Source organism: Hipposideros armiger, unplaced genomic scaffold (genome assembly GCF_001890085.2).
Source record: "Hipposideros armiger isolate ML-2016 unplaced genomic scaffold, ASM189008v1 scaffold_897, whole genome shotgun sequence".
NCBI classification, from domain to species: domain Eukaryota; kingdom Metazoa; phylum Chordata; class Mammalia; order Chiroptera; family Hipposideridae; genus Hipposideros; species Hipposideros armiger.
The window spans coordinates 29,854-44,382 of record NW_017732247.1 but is presented as its reverse complement, the minus strand read 5'-3'; the positions used below and the strand labels follow the sequence as shown (position 1 = coordinate 44,382).

Here is a 14,529-nt window from a genome sequence, read left to right as displayed (position 1 = left end):
CATTGTAGCTGGTGTCAGAACGCTATTCTGTTTCATGGCTGAGTAATACTCCATTGTTTAGAGATGCAACATTGTATTTATCCATCATTGTTGATGGACACGTGGGTGTTTTCACCTTGTGACTGTTGTGCATTAGGTGCTGTGAACACAGATGTGCAAGTATCTGTTTGAATCCCTACTTACAATACTTTGGGTTATAGTCCTGGGGGTGAAATTGATGGATTATATGGTAATTCTATGTTTAACTTGTTGAGGAACAGCCAAACTTTTCCACAGCAGCTGCCCCCATATCACATCCCACTTGCAGTGCATGAAGGCTCCAATTTCTCCACATCCTTGCCAGCAGGTTATTTTTTATTTTGATAATAGCCATCCTAAATGGGCATGAGGTGGTATCCCATTGTGATTTTGATTTGCATTTCACTGATGACTAACGATGCTGAGCATTTTTTCAGGTGCTTATTGTCTGTCCATCTGTATCATATACCTTCTCTGGAGAAATTCTATTCAGGTCTTTTGCCCATTTTTGAATTGGGTTCTTTTGTGTTTTGTGGTTGAGGTGTAGGAGTCCTTTATATTTGCACAGTAATTCCTTATTAGAAGTATGATTTACAAATATTTTCTATCATTCTGTGAGTTATCTGTTTTACTCTTTTGATAAGTGTCCTTAGATGCACAAAAGCTTTTAATTTTATGAAGTTCAATTTATCTGTTTTCTTTGTTGCCTGTGCTCTGGGTCTCATACCCAAGCAATCATTGCTAAATCTATGGTTCTGAAGGTTTCCCCTTCAGAGTGTTTTCTTCTAAGAGTTTTATAGTTTTAAGTCTTAGTTTAGGTCCTTAATCCACTTTGTATGTGGACATGTTAATTTCTCTTCATGCTTACCTTCAAGTTCATTGATCATTCTGCCTGCTCAGATCCACTGTTGAACCACTCTGTTGAGTTTTTCATTTCAGCTATTTTACTTTTCAGCTCCAGAATTTCTGTTTGGTTCAATTTTATAAGTTCTGTCTCTATTGTCATTTTGTTCATAACATTATTTTCTTGGTTTCCTTTAGGTTTTTATTTTTTATTGTGAAATAAACATTTAAAAAAAGTTAGATTCAGCTGTACAACACAGTGCAATAGATATACTTTTTACCCATCAAAGTGACAACCTCCCTCCCCCAATCTGCCACCCTACCTCCCGCCCCCCATATCATACATATCTATTACAATTCCCTTGACTCCACTCCCACACTATACTCCACGTCCCATGACTATACACAAACACACTCACACACAACTATATATATATATATATATTCACTTACAGTTGACATACAATATTATACAACATCAGCTTCAGGTGTACAGTGCAGTGATCAGGCCTCTACCCCATCCATGAAGCGGTCTCCCTAACAAGACATGTGACCATCTGACACTCTACAAAATATTTATCACATTATTAATTATATTCCTTGAACTGTCTTTCATGTCCCTGTGGCAATATTGTAGTTATGTATTTATGCTGTCTAACCCCTTCCCCTTCTCCTTCATCCCCAACCCCTTCCCAACTAGCAACCATCAGTTTTTCCTCTATATCTCTGAGACTATTTCTGTTTACTTTGCTCGTTCATACAGTTTTTTAGATTCCACATATAAGTGAGATCGTATGGTACTTGTCTTTCTCCGACTGACTTATTTCACTTAACATAATGTTCTCTAGGTCCATCCATATTGTTGCAAATGGTACAATTTCATTCTTCTTTATAGCGGAGTAATACCCCGTTGTATAAATGTACCACAGTTTCTTTTTTTTTTTTTTTTTAAGATTTGTATTGGGGAATTGGGGGATGGGAACAGCACCGGGGAATTGGGGAAAGGGGAACAGACAAACTGCTGTCCTTTTGTTCTTCAGTCTAGTTGTGGAGGACGTTGCTTCACTGGCCCAAGTTGGCACCATCATTGCACTCTTCCCGGGCAAGGCAGATCAGTCGCCGGCTTCTGGACGGCTGTTCATGGTGGCTTCTGGCTGCTCACGCTGGCTGCTGGCTACACACGATAGCCCATGGCAACCCACTGCAGCGGGGGCTGCAGCCTACACTGTCATGGGCGACTCACGGCAGCCCAGCTCCAGGTCTAGCTGTTGATCACCATCTTAGCTGTAGAGGGCGCAGTATCACTGGCCCTCATGTGGGATCTGAACTGGGGCCCTGCTGCTCAGAGCTGGCGTCCCAAGCCAACTCTTAACCAGTGTGCCACTTGGCCAGCCCCAGGATGTGATTTTTAAAGGATATTGATGTATATATGCAAATACTTTCCGGAGTTGTTGTATCCAATATGTAATGTCACCAGCACTGAACTACTGGGACACCATTGTCCTGCCTTCCAGGATGCAGCCCAATCTCTACACGGCATCCCTATACTGGACATTGAAATTGTAACCTCCACTTCTAATTTTAGATAGGCATGATGACTGGCTGCTACTGTGTTTGCCGGATCACTCAGGAAACCTTCATGTTTTCGTGATGGCTTCAAGTGGGAACCATCTCTACTTTACATTCTTTGCCTCGTCACTGCTTATGGCCCTGGTGGTCTTCCACTGGTTGTTAAGTGTCCCTGCTCTGGGGTCCCTTCATCCCATCAGCCTGCACGTCCCTGAGCCAGTGGCACCCCAAGGGAGAGGGTTGGAGAGGCACGTAGGGGTGGTGGGGAAGAAGCATCTTTTATAGACTAGTGTACCTGGAAGGAAGATATGCTGGTTGTTTTCATTGTGCAAAAGTGGAGAAAACAGTTTGATGTTTTCTTGGCTGTTTTTGGCTCAAGAGGTTCGTAACATGAATTGGTGACACACTTTCACAAGATTGAAGTGTCAAGCCCATGTGTGTGTGTGTGGGGACAGCATGGGCAAAGGGACCATTGATTCTAGACGTTTCCACTGAGTCATCTTGGGCAGTCACTCCTGGGTCTGGTGGGCTAACTCCTTGCAGCTTTCCTATGGTTTTCTCAACTCACAAGATCAAAGACAGTTGTTAGCCTGCTGATGACAGGGCCTTTGGAGGTCGTCTCAGAGCGTGTGCTGCTTGTTAATCAGTAATTGTGAAAAGCTCTGGGCAGCCAGCAATGAGTCAGATTGTCAACTGTGGGGTTAGGGGGCCCAACAGCTGAGGTCCTTGGTTGTCTCGAGTCAGCATCCCTGGGTAAAAGAGGTAACAGCACCCACCCTGATGGGCATGGAGAGGCCATGGGGTCATGCTCACAGCATGCTCTCCCTGGGCACATTCTTAGGGCACAGACTCAAGCAGGACATCAGATCTGAGTCACTGGAAGCTTGATCTGGGTCCTCCCACCCGTCCTCGGGACCTGGGCTAGTCAAAGTGTCCCCTGGGTCTGTTGGCCTCTAGGCTCTCCAGTCCCTGGTAGAGGTGGCTGTGGCCACCACACCCTGCCCCACTCCAGCCTGTCCCAGTTTCCTGCATACTTCCTGTACTGAGTTGTTCACCTGTAGCCATGGGCCATGCCTGATGGTCTACACCAACCATATAATTTAGCCTGGGGGCTTTGGGCCAGGAGGCATTAGCTCGACCTCTTGAGGGGCTGGAGACTGAGGTCAGTCATGCAAGCGGTCAGCTATGTTGATGTCACCGAGCCAATAAAAGCTCTGGGTGCCAAGACTCAGGTGAACGTCCCTTATTGGCACTGCTCTCTTGCATAGCATCACACATCTGTGCCAGGAAAGAACTGCTGTGTGTGACTTCCATGGGAGGACAATAGAAGCTCCACATTTGGTACTCTTCCTGGGTTGTGCCCCCTGCTCACCCTGGCTGGGTGAGTTCCCTGTAACACACAGCATGTGTGCATCAGCTTGCAAGGTGAGTTTTTTTTTTTAAGATTTTATTGGGGAATTGGGGGAGGGAAACAGTGTTGGAGAGTTGGGGAAGGGGAACAGGCAAGTTGCTGTCCTTTTGTTCTTCAATCTAGTTGTGGAGGACATCGTTTCACTGGCCCATGTTGGTATTATCATTGCGCTCTTCCCGGGTGAGGCAGTCGTTTGCCGGCCATTGGACGGCGGCTCATGGCGGCTCACCGCAGCTCACTAAAGCTCACACTCACTGCCAGCCCCTCTCCACCCTGGGCCCTGGCAGCTGTTGGGTTTTCTGTCCCTGAGGCTCACCTTTTCTGGAATGTTATCTTAATGCAGTTCGGAGCCCTCCAAGTATAACTTCTTTCTCATGTGTCATGCGTTTGAGGTCATCTGGGTTGTCACATAGACCAGACATTGGTTCATTTCTTTTTTTAAAGATTTTATTGGGGAATTGGGGGATGGGGGAACAGCGTTGGGGAATCGGGGAAGGGAAACAGACAAGTTGCTGTCCTTTTGTTCTTCAGTCTAGTTGTGGAGGACATCGCTTCACTGGCCTACGCCGTTGCCGGTGACTCACGGCAGCCCAGCTCCAGGTCGAGCTGTTGTTCACCATCTTAGCTGTAGAAGGCAGTGTCACTGGCCCCCACGTGGAATCTGAACTGGGGCCCTGATGCTCAGAGCTGGCATCCCAAGCCAGCTCTTAACCAACGTGCCACTCGGCCAACCCGCAATGTGAGTTCTGAGTCCTTGTACCCAATTATTGAACTTGAGGGTGATCTTGGTGATGTCTAAACTTGTGATTGGTGTCAGAAGTGAGGGCAAGTCTTGGGAACCCCTGAACTCCACTCCACCTTACCTGCAATTCTCTGCTCAGGAACTTTGATGCAGAAACCGTGTCTTCCAGACTCACCCAGGTGGGCAGTAGCAGAGACCTCAGTGCAGCTCACACTGCTACCTATGATGGCCGCCTGTCTCGCGGCAGGGCCAGCGCCTAACAAATACCCTCCTGAGCCTCCACCCACCAGGCCCTGTGCACGGAGTGACCTTCGGTGGCCTGAGCTGCCCCTGTCTCCCTCAGGACTGCCTCACACTGCCTGGCACCTGCCAAGTGAAGTCCTGGTGTGCCGTCATGTTCCTGTGGGTCCTGCTAATGTGTCCCCATACTTGGGGCAGACTCCATTAACAGCGTAAGCCATGCACAAAAGCAGCCCATCCCCACGCCTTCACAGCTCTGCGCATGCCAGAATACCCTTCCCTAAGTGACCAGGAGGGCTGGCGTGTCCTCCTTTGTTTGGAATGGGCACACCAGAGCCTTCTCCAGGCTCTCCAGGTTGTATGGCCTCTTATCAGGACCTGTGGCTCGTGCCCTATGCGCGCTGATTTGCAGATCCTTCTGCCAAAATCTCTGGTTTTCCTTCACCCACAAATGTGTTCCAGTCATTGTTTTTTTTATTGGAAGATGTCATATTATACACAGTTACACAAAAATAAGTTTCAGGTGGACTAAATGTTTTCCAAATAATAGAAAATTTGAAGAGAATTGTCAAATTTTTGCTAGCTTCAAGGAGAAATAATATAAAGATTTAAATACATAAAATGTAAAGGCTTCTAAGTAAACTTAGAAAATCCAAAGTAATTGTGAATGTTGCTGACAAGTCAGAGTTGGGAGGTAATGGCTGAGAAGGCTGTTCTCAGGGTGAGTGGGACCCCAGAGGTCACCTTGGCCTCTGATGCCACTTCCAAAGGCAGATGGCCCGTGTTCCAGCAGGCTGGGGACTACCTCCTGCTCCTTGGGGAGTCAACGGCAAAAATGCGGGGCCCAGAAGCCTCCCCAGGAAGCAGCACTGTGCTCGCCTCTCAGCTCCACGGACACCAATCCTGACACCAACAGGATAGCAGCAGCCAACAGCAAGAAGAGGCAAATGACATTCTGTGCACTGAACAGTACCATCTAGCTGAACTCTAGTCTCATCCTGATGGGAACATGTCTATTTTTTGCTTTAACTTCCACATGATTAGGAATTGTGCCCTCGGTGGTGGTGGACTGTGGGCGGCAGCCACCGAGTCAGCTGTGGGCTCCATCAGTGAGGGTTGGTGGCATCCCTTTGTGGGGATTTACGAGCATACCTCGGTGATCAGGGGAATCAGCTGCTCACCTGTGTCTGCACAGAGGGGCAAACAAGCTTTCATCTGCATCACAGTGGACTGCTGTGGGCTTAAGTATCAACACCCCGAGCTTAGCTTTTCCTGAGAAGCTGATAATGTTTTTGGGAACAAAACTAAAAAAATTATTAATAAACCAGACTCATCACAGTATATGACAATGGAAACCAGGAATCAAAAAAGGAAACAGAACCCTTCAAACTTAGGAAGAGAAATATTTGAGATAGAAAAAAAGAGATCTTTGTTTGAGAACTTTGTTTTAAAAATACACCAAAGAAGTGTTTTCAGTAACGTTTTGTGGAAACGCCACTTGGTGCAGCAGCCATGAAGTCTGGGTCTAGGTGTGGGGCTCCCCTACCCAGTCCAAACGGAGGCCAGAGGCCCAAGACACCCCATGATTTCTGGGGCACGTAAGTCATCAGGGTGGGTTTTGAGGAAAAGATCCATTTGTGAGTTGAATTTGTACTGAGAAGACATCCCTTCTGATCTTGAGTAAAGTTCAAACACTAGATAAAGTGTTTTATAAATTTACATCATTTGTCACAAATCTTTAAGACTTTTTTTTTCATACAAAACACGTGGCTCCACACACTTAGGATTTCCAGCTATATTCTGTGATGCTACTTGATGACCATCTTTTAAATAGCATTTTATCCACAGGGCACTTCAGTGCTTTAACTGAATACTGAAAACAGCCCAGCACTCTAATTTTAAATGCAATCATCAGAATAACTACTGTATTTAGGAAAGGGATGTTAATTTTCTAAGAAAAAAACTTTATTTGGAACATAAGAAAGTCTTACTGTGACAGTAATTCTTATGCCGTAACTCCGTTTGCCACGTCAAAGAAACTGTCAGTCATTGAAGGATGAGTTATGGCTGCTTTATCCAAGTTCCTACAGGAGTGCGACTCCTCTCCAGATGGCCACCGAGTGGCCGCTCAGCGCTCCCTGCCATTGCTCCGCGAAACTCGTTCCCGCGCTGCGGGCCTGGCCCGCGTGGGCTCCCAGGCTGCGTCACAGCTTCCGGTGCACCTTCTGGTGCTGGATCAGGTGCCCATGCTGGTTGAAGGCGCGGCCGCACTCCCCGCACTCGTAGGGCCGCTCGCCCGTGTGGATGCGCTGGTGCTGGATGAGCACGGAGTACTGGCTGAAGGCCTTGCCGCAGCGGCCGCACTCGTAGGGCCGCTCGCCCGTGTGCGTCCGCAGGTGCACGATCAGCGTGGCCTTGAGGCTGAAGGCCTTGGCGCACTGCGTGCAGCGGAAGGGCCGCTCGCCGGTGTGGATCCGCTCATGCTGCACGAGTGAGCGGCGGGCGCTGAAGGCGTGGCCGCACTCGCCGCACACGTAGGGCTTCTCGCCCGTGTGCACGCGCTGGTGCTGGATGAGGTGCGAGTGCTGCACAAAGGCCTTGCCACACGCGTAGCAGCCGTACGGCTTCTCCTCCGTGTGGATGCGCTCGTGGTTCATGAGCGTGGAGCGGTGGCTGAAGGCCTTGCCGCACTCGCCGCACTCGTAGGGCTTCTCGCCGGTGTGCACGTTGTGGTGCTGGATGAGCACCGAGCGGTCGCTGAAGGCGCGGCCGCACTGGCCGCACGCGTAGGGCTTCTCGCCGGTGTGCACGCGCTGGTGCTGCAGCAGCGTCCTCTTCACGCTGAAGGCGCGGCCGCAGTCGGCGCACGCGTGCGGCTTCTCGCCGGTGTGCACGCGCTGGTGGCTGCGCAGCACCGTGCTGTGGTTGAAGGCCTTGCCGCACAACGCGCACACGTACGGCCGCTCGCCCGTGTGGATGCGCTGATGCTGGATAAGGTGCGACAGCTGCGTGAAGGCCTTGCGGCACTCGGGACACTCGTGTGGCTTCTCGCCCGTGTGGATCTTGTGATGCTGTGCCAGGTCGGAGCTCACGCGGAAGGCCTTGCCGCACTCGGCGCACGTGTACGGCTTCTCGCCCGTGTGGATCCGCCGGTGCTTGCTGAGGACCGAGCTCTGGCTGAAGGCCTTGCCGCACTCGCCACACACGTAGGGCTTCTCGCCCGTGTGGGTCCTCTGGTGCTGCAGGAGGTGGGAGCTGCGGCCGAAGGCCTTCCCGCACTCGATGCACCTGAAGGGCCTGTCCCCGCTAGGAACGCGCTGCTGCCCAGTGACAGGGTCGGCAGGGCGCATGGCCTGCCCATCGACCGGGCCAACAGGGCTGGCCCTGACACAGGAGCTGCGCTCAGGTTCACAGCTCCCGGAACCAATGCACCCCAGGGGGCTTTCCCCTGGAACCACTGATATTTCTTCTGAAATGACCGGCTTCAGACTCAAATCTCTAGTTTGGTTTTCTTCCTTGTTCTCCCATTCTGAAACAAATGCAAAGTGAAAATGTTAACGCATATGTTAACCCGCTGTCGGCTGACGAGGGGTGGTGCATGTGGCTGTGTGAGCCGGAGGGACAGAAAAAGCAGCGGTGTCACACGGCTGCAGAAGGCAGCCCCCTGCCGCCTGAGCCCTGCCCTCCCTGGAGGCCCCTGCACTGGGCATCCAGAGGCCACTTGGAGCAGGAATAAATGCATGAATCACAACTGCACAGAGCCCCGCAGGGCACACAGCTACAACACACAGCAGCGAAGCCCGGTGAGGCGCTGTGACCTTATTTGTGGGGGGCAAGACCAGATGCACACGATGGGCATCGGCAAGGACGGCAGAGAAGGCTGGGTAGATGTTCCTACCCCAGTTCGCGCACTCTGTGGACTGACGGCTTGACTCGGGGGAGAGCAGGGGTTGCTGAGGACAATAGTTGTTAAACCTTGGACACTGAGCCACTGAGATGACAAGATGCCACTCACGGAGAAAGACTTCCAGAGGGAAACAGGCTCGGAGTAACAGGTGGCGCCTGGAGTAACACCGTGGGGGGCGGGCGCGGAGGGAGCAACAAACCCACCCCGCACTGCAGCACGACGTATGGCCAGGCCTTCGTGTTTCCCTGTCCTGGGCAGCAGGCAGGCTCCTTGTGAAGGGTCCGAGTGCCCACTCTCAGCCCTGGGCCTTGGGATGACAACCCCACCCACCGTGCTGTCACCACCATCTTCCCAAAGGCCTCTGCTGGGGACAGCATTAAAAACCGTGTTGTTCGTGAGCAATGTTCCAGAAAGAGAATCCGAGCAGGTAGAGGATCCGAGGGGATGTGCACCGTCGGTTGCCACACAAGGACACACGGGGCTCTGTCACAGGTGCCGGGGCCAGCAACCCTCCAGACGCCCAGCTTTGAAAACGCTATGAAGTCACCGTGTGCGCATGCATGTAGCCTGCTTCTTCCCTCCACCCTGAACCTGGAGGTGTAATCCCTTATTCCACTGGTTCGTTTGGAAATAACTGGGCCCTCAATGTAGGGAGCCCACATTCTGATCTGTCCACATTCAGAAACGCACAGGACGGGCCCCAGGATGGACGCCCCACCCCGCCTGAACCTAGTGGCAAGTGCGCCACGCTGGAGTCCTGGTGAAGCATAGCGAAGGGCAACCAATCACATTTCCCAACTGTACTTATCTGTAATAAGAATATTTTCAAGTCCTACCTGCTTATCTTTAAAAAGTTTTGTGTGTGCACTAACAGCACTATTGAGCCGTAAGCTTTACCTTTTAATTGGTTCAGAACTTGGTTTGGGAAGACAGGTACTGTGTAAATGGGCCTCCTCAAACCCCACCAAGGACCCTTGAAAAATTACACATCCAAACGCCACGGTTCCCTCCACAAAGCCCAGGGGACCTTCTGGGACAGACTTCTGTCTGAAGTTTGGAGAAAGATTAGGGCCGAGGAGACCAATAAATAAAACACGTGCTTGACTTCATCTGTGATGCCTCTGACATCCAGGGGATGGCTACCCTGGAGGGGCTGAGATGTGCCAAACACAAACACTTATTGCAAAAGGAGGCAGCAAATCCTCCATACACGGTTGCCTGGGATGGCAAGATTGGGTGGGGGGGCTTCCCCGGGGTCCTTTCCAGAAATGACAGAGGGGGAAGAGTTCCCAGGGTGCTGCAGAAGCTGGGATCCCGCTCCAGGCCTGATTAAGCTGTTCCCCATCCCCGCTGCAAGCTTCAGCCGCCCTCCTGCCCTCTCCACTCCCGGAGCTCCAGGCCCTGGTGGCCATTCTATCTGGAAGGCTCACTAGCACATCCCAGTCAAGTACAAAATGGAGCTTAGCTCTGCCCTCCTCCTGTGGCTGGTGGGCCTACAAGGTCTGTATCTCTGATTTCTCATCTTCCTCTTCCTACACCAGTGTTCAAGCCCTTGTCCCTGTTGCCAGACCACCATGCAGTGTCCTCTCCGCCGGCACTGCCTGCTCAGCAGACACACGAGAGGGCATTTCTATGCAGAAACTTCTCGTCTCCAACCCCCCATGCTCTCGGAGAATTTCAGTCTCTGGCATCCAATTTGAAGGGCGCTGATCTAAGATCTCCACCAGCTGAGACCACGGCCAGCTGCCAGGGAGCTGAGGGCCAGGTGGCTCTGTGTTTTCCTGCCCACTCCGCTGCAGCCAGCACATGGTTTAGAGTTCTCAGCAAGATTTCCACAATGTGATGCTGTATCTGCCTCTATACTCCCTGGGAACCCAAGTGCCCCTGAGGATACCTGGTTTTGTAGACGATCAGGGGAAGGTTGTCTTTAGCACCCAGAGCCCTGTCCACAGTCCAGGGAAACAAGGTGGAAAGCACTACACCTGAGATGCTGGAGCTGTCCCCATCCTGAGGGGGTCATGTCCTACAGGACAGGCTGACTGTGGCTCTCCCAGGACTCAGCTGTCACTTTCCTCCACTAGATGTCCACCTCAGGCGACTACAGAACGCTGCCATCATGGTCAGGCATACCTGCTGTCATCTTCCCTTCCACGAGTTTCTCCATGACAGCCAATCACATGTTTTGTTAGATTGATTACTGGGTTCTCTGTATCCCTGCTGCTGTTGTAAATGTTATCTTTTTAAAAATCACACCTTTAAAAACCATTTTTTTCCTTTTCCTCTTTGTTGGTTCTCTATAAGACGGTGGATGTTAATTGATTAAACTTACTGAGGTCGCCATTTCACAGTATCTGCAGGTCAAATCGTTACGCTATACCCCTGAAATGTACACAGTGCTGTATGTTTATTAAATATTCACAGTGATACTGGGAAAAAAATCACACCTCTGTTGCTGACGAACAGAAAGAAAACTGATGTTTACAACCACACTAGTGAATGCTAATCAACCTTTTTCCAAGTAGACAATCATATGAATTGCAAACTGCTTTTCTATTTTTACCGATTCTTATAGCTTTAGTTTTGTTGTTTTTTGTTTATCTTGCCTTATATAGTGTGTGGCACCCCCAGGACAACGATCTACAGACGTAGGGATGGTGGGCTCCCTGTTCATCTCAAACTGCGTGCTTTCAGACCTCACCATAATTATCAGGTCAGCTTCCCTTCACAGGTAGGATGCTTTGTTCTTTTCTACATCACCAGGTAACCCTCAGAATCTGAACGTCCTGGAAGGTCGGGAACCTGGCAGAGGCAGCATCACTACGGGAATGCGCTCATCACTCACCTCTCTGCGCCGCCCGCCCCCCAGCTCCTTTGTGAGGAGATGCTCACAGCCACTGGGGCCAGCTCAGCATGCAGTGCTCCTCCCACTCACCTGAATGGCCACTGCCCAGTCCCCTGCTCTCCGCTGCTCCCTGCCCATCCAGGACCCATGGCTCCTCTCCTCGCTCCAGCTGGGAAATCACGTTGGGCTTGGTTCCTGGAAGTCCTGCTCATGGGGAGAAAAACCCTTTTACCTGGAGCATCCGCACCCCACCTGAACAGCCTGCAGGCGTGAGACAAACAGGACTGACCTCCTCTGGAGCTGAGAACCCGGGGAGACCCCAGGCCCTACCCTGACACCCACCCCAGGTCGAGCCCACAGACACAGACTGGCCTGCTGAGGGACTGTACCCAGAGAAACCACGTTCCCGTATGTCTCCATCATCACATGTCGGTAGAGGCCCCGCTGAGCAGGGCACAGGCGGTCCCATTCCTCCTGAGAGAGGAACACGGCCACGTCCTCGAAGGTCACCTTGACCTGGAATGACAGGGTCACAGGTCAGACTGATTCTCCATGTCTGAGGCGAAGTGGGTGCAAGCAACTTGGGGTGGGGGGGACATGTCCTAGGATGGGTGTGGGGTACACTCTGAAATGGGGGGAAAGCCCCATGACACCACGGGAACACCGAGAGCTCACTTGCGTGACAGGAAGGAGCCACAGAGTTCAGGGGATGCACTGATACTCAGGCTGCCACCAGGAGCCCCGGGCAGGGAGAACCAAGAGGAAATTGAGGACAGCTCACCTGCGGTCCCGCCGGAGGCGGCAGGAGCCTGGCTGCTGCCATCACCTGATTCCTTGGGGTCTCTGAGGAAGATGGGAATTGGAGAAGCCTGTGGGGCTGAGGGAAGAGGAGAGAGCACATGAGGAGGCCAGCCTTGCCGGGGCAGACCCTGACTTCCAGGGAGCCCTGCCCCCATGAACTCCGACCCCACAGTTCAGGAGCCACATAAGCATGCAGTTCCTGAGCTCTGGCCGTGGTCCCAGGAGGGTCAGGTCTCTGAGATGCCTGGGGACGCTATGCCTCGAGGGCTCTGGACCATGTGCCCGGCTCGCACCTGTGAGAGCTGCTACCAGGTCTGGTGTGGGTGCCAGGCAGCCCCAGAGACCACTCCTAATGAAGAGAGGCTGGGAATGAATGTTTCTACTTGAGGCCCCTCCTGTGGGGACCCCACCCCAGGCCCTGCATGCTTGGCTTGACACCACTGACACCGTGGCCAGCGGTGGGGTTGGGTTCTGGTGGCTTCAGTCCACAGTGACCCGGGGATTTGGTCAGAGCATCTGACAGGGAGATCTGGGGGCAGATGGGTTCTGGGGACATGTGAGGACAAGTTAAGGTGAGTTGTCTGTCACCCCAAATTGCTGGGAAAAAGGGGCACCAGGAGCTGTCCTGATGGGGGAATAAAGTTCACAACTCGAGTGCCAAGGAGGGTCTGCAACAGGACACAAGGCCAGCAAGCACATCACTCCAGGAAAAACAGCGCAAGAACCACCAAGGTTTGCATGTGCTGGGGGCTACGGAGGGAGGGGCCGGGGCACCCCGTTTTCTCTGTGAATCATCATCACATATGTGCATATGTTTGTCCACACAACTTTCAAGAAGACACTGAGCTCACTGAGGCTGCCGGAGGGTCAGAACGGGAGACTAGGGAGGCGAGAGGCTGGCCTGCACTGTTCACTAAAAATGCCCATTTCCCCTAAACTGTGTGTAAGTGCAATGCAACTCCAATCGGAATTCCAACCGGAGTCTTTGACGGGTGAGTGAAACCACCTTAGCACTCATGTGAACGACGGATGCTGGCGTGCAGGCAAGGGCAGAACTTGACAGAATGGGGGTGTTCCTGCCTCACCAGGTTTCAGAATCCACAGTGGGAAAGTTGCTGTTGCCACATGCTCTGCCTCCTGCCCTACCTTGTCCCTTTCTTGGGTCTCCCAAACTTGCCACCTCAGATGGTCAGTCACTTTCCCCACGAGTGGTCCCTGTCCCATTCCTCTACCCTGAAGGGGCCCTGGTGAGGGTCTCCTTTGACCTCCATGTGGCCAAAGCCGTGTCTACTGTTGGCAGTGGGGGGAATCAGTGTTGTCCCCCCGAAGCCCCGTTCCTCTGACACTAGTTTCCATAGACACTGCTCTCAGTCAGGGCCTCATTCCATCCTCGTTGGCATGAGAATTTGACCTTCATGAACGATCTAGCTCTGCTGCCCTGGGAACCTGGCAGAGGTGGACGGTCATTCACACTGAGGCCAGTCTGAACCTGGGCTGGGACCCCACAGGGACCCCCACAGTGGGCATTGGTGGTCGGTCCTACTGCCTCAGGAGGCACTGGCTCATATGCCACAAGCCCTGGGCCAGGCTGGCTCCTGCCCCATGTCCTGCGCGGCCCTGGCACTGGGTGCGGCACTCTTACATGCCTGAATGCTCAGGGAAGCCCAGGGCCAGTCCCCTTTCCTCCATCTGGACATCTCCTACAGCATCTCAGATACTCTGGCATCCAACACTGAGCCCCCACTTCCGCCCCCAGCTCAGTCTGCACACCTGCACACAGATCTGACCCTGATGCCACCTTTCTTCCTCCTAATCCAAACTCCATGTGTACCCAGAACCTGGCCTTGTCACAGCAGGGTCCTGCAACTGCCCTGGGCTCCAACCCCCACCTGTGCTAGCCAGGCCACTGGGCCCCTCACTGAGGCCCTTCCTGACACCCTGGGGACCTCTGTCTCACCCAGCTCCCACACCCTCCCTTCCAGTCTCAGCAGGGCAGTCAGTGCCCAAGGTCTGTTGGAAAGTGAATGGGCTTGGGCCGGCCGAGTGGTGCGATGGTTAAGAACTGGCTTGGTATGCCTGAGGGCCCCGGTTCGGATCCCACATATGAGGGCCAGTGACACTGCCCTCTACAGCTAAGATGCTGAACAACAGCTCAA

At 52.3% G+C, this 14,529-nt stretch overlaps 1 protein-coding gene across 2 annotated transcripts in view; it reads right to left on the bottom strand.

The window, feature by feature from the left end:
* Positions 1-6,751: 6,751 nt before the first annotated feature.
* The window catches only part of LOC109375058 (zinc finger protein 250-like), a 31,185-nt gene continuing 23,407 nt past the window's right edge, over positions 6,752-14,529 (bottom strand). Inside the window, exons 2-5 of one of the 2 annotated variants that reach the window (XM_019630172.1) lie at positions 12,354-12,449; positions 11,962-12,088; positions 11,663-11,776; positions 6,752-8,352 (exon numbers count right to left, since the gene is read on the bottom strand). In XM_019630172.1, coding sequence (XP_019485717.1) covers positions 7,028-8,352; positions 11,663-11,776; positions 11,962-12,088; positions 12,354-12,395 — 1,608 coding nt within the window. In that variant the 5' untranslated portion in view covers positions 12,396-12,449 and the 3' untranslated portion in view covers positions 6,752-7,027. The remainder of the gene's footprint in view (positions 8,353-11,662; positions 11,777-11,961; positions 12,089-12,353; positions 12,450-14,529) is intronic. The other variant, XM_019630173.1, reaches the window with a different exon arrangement.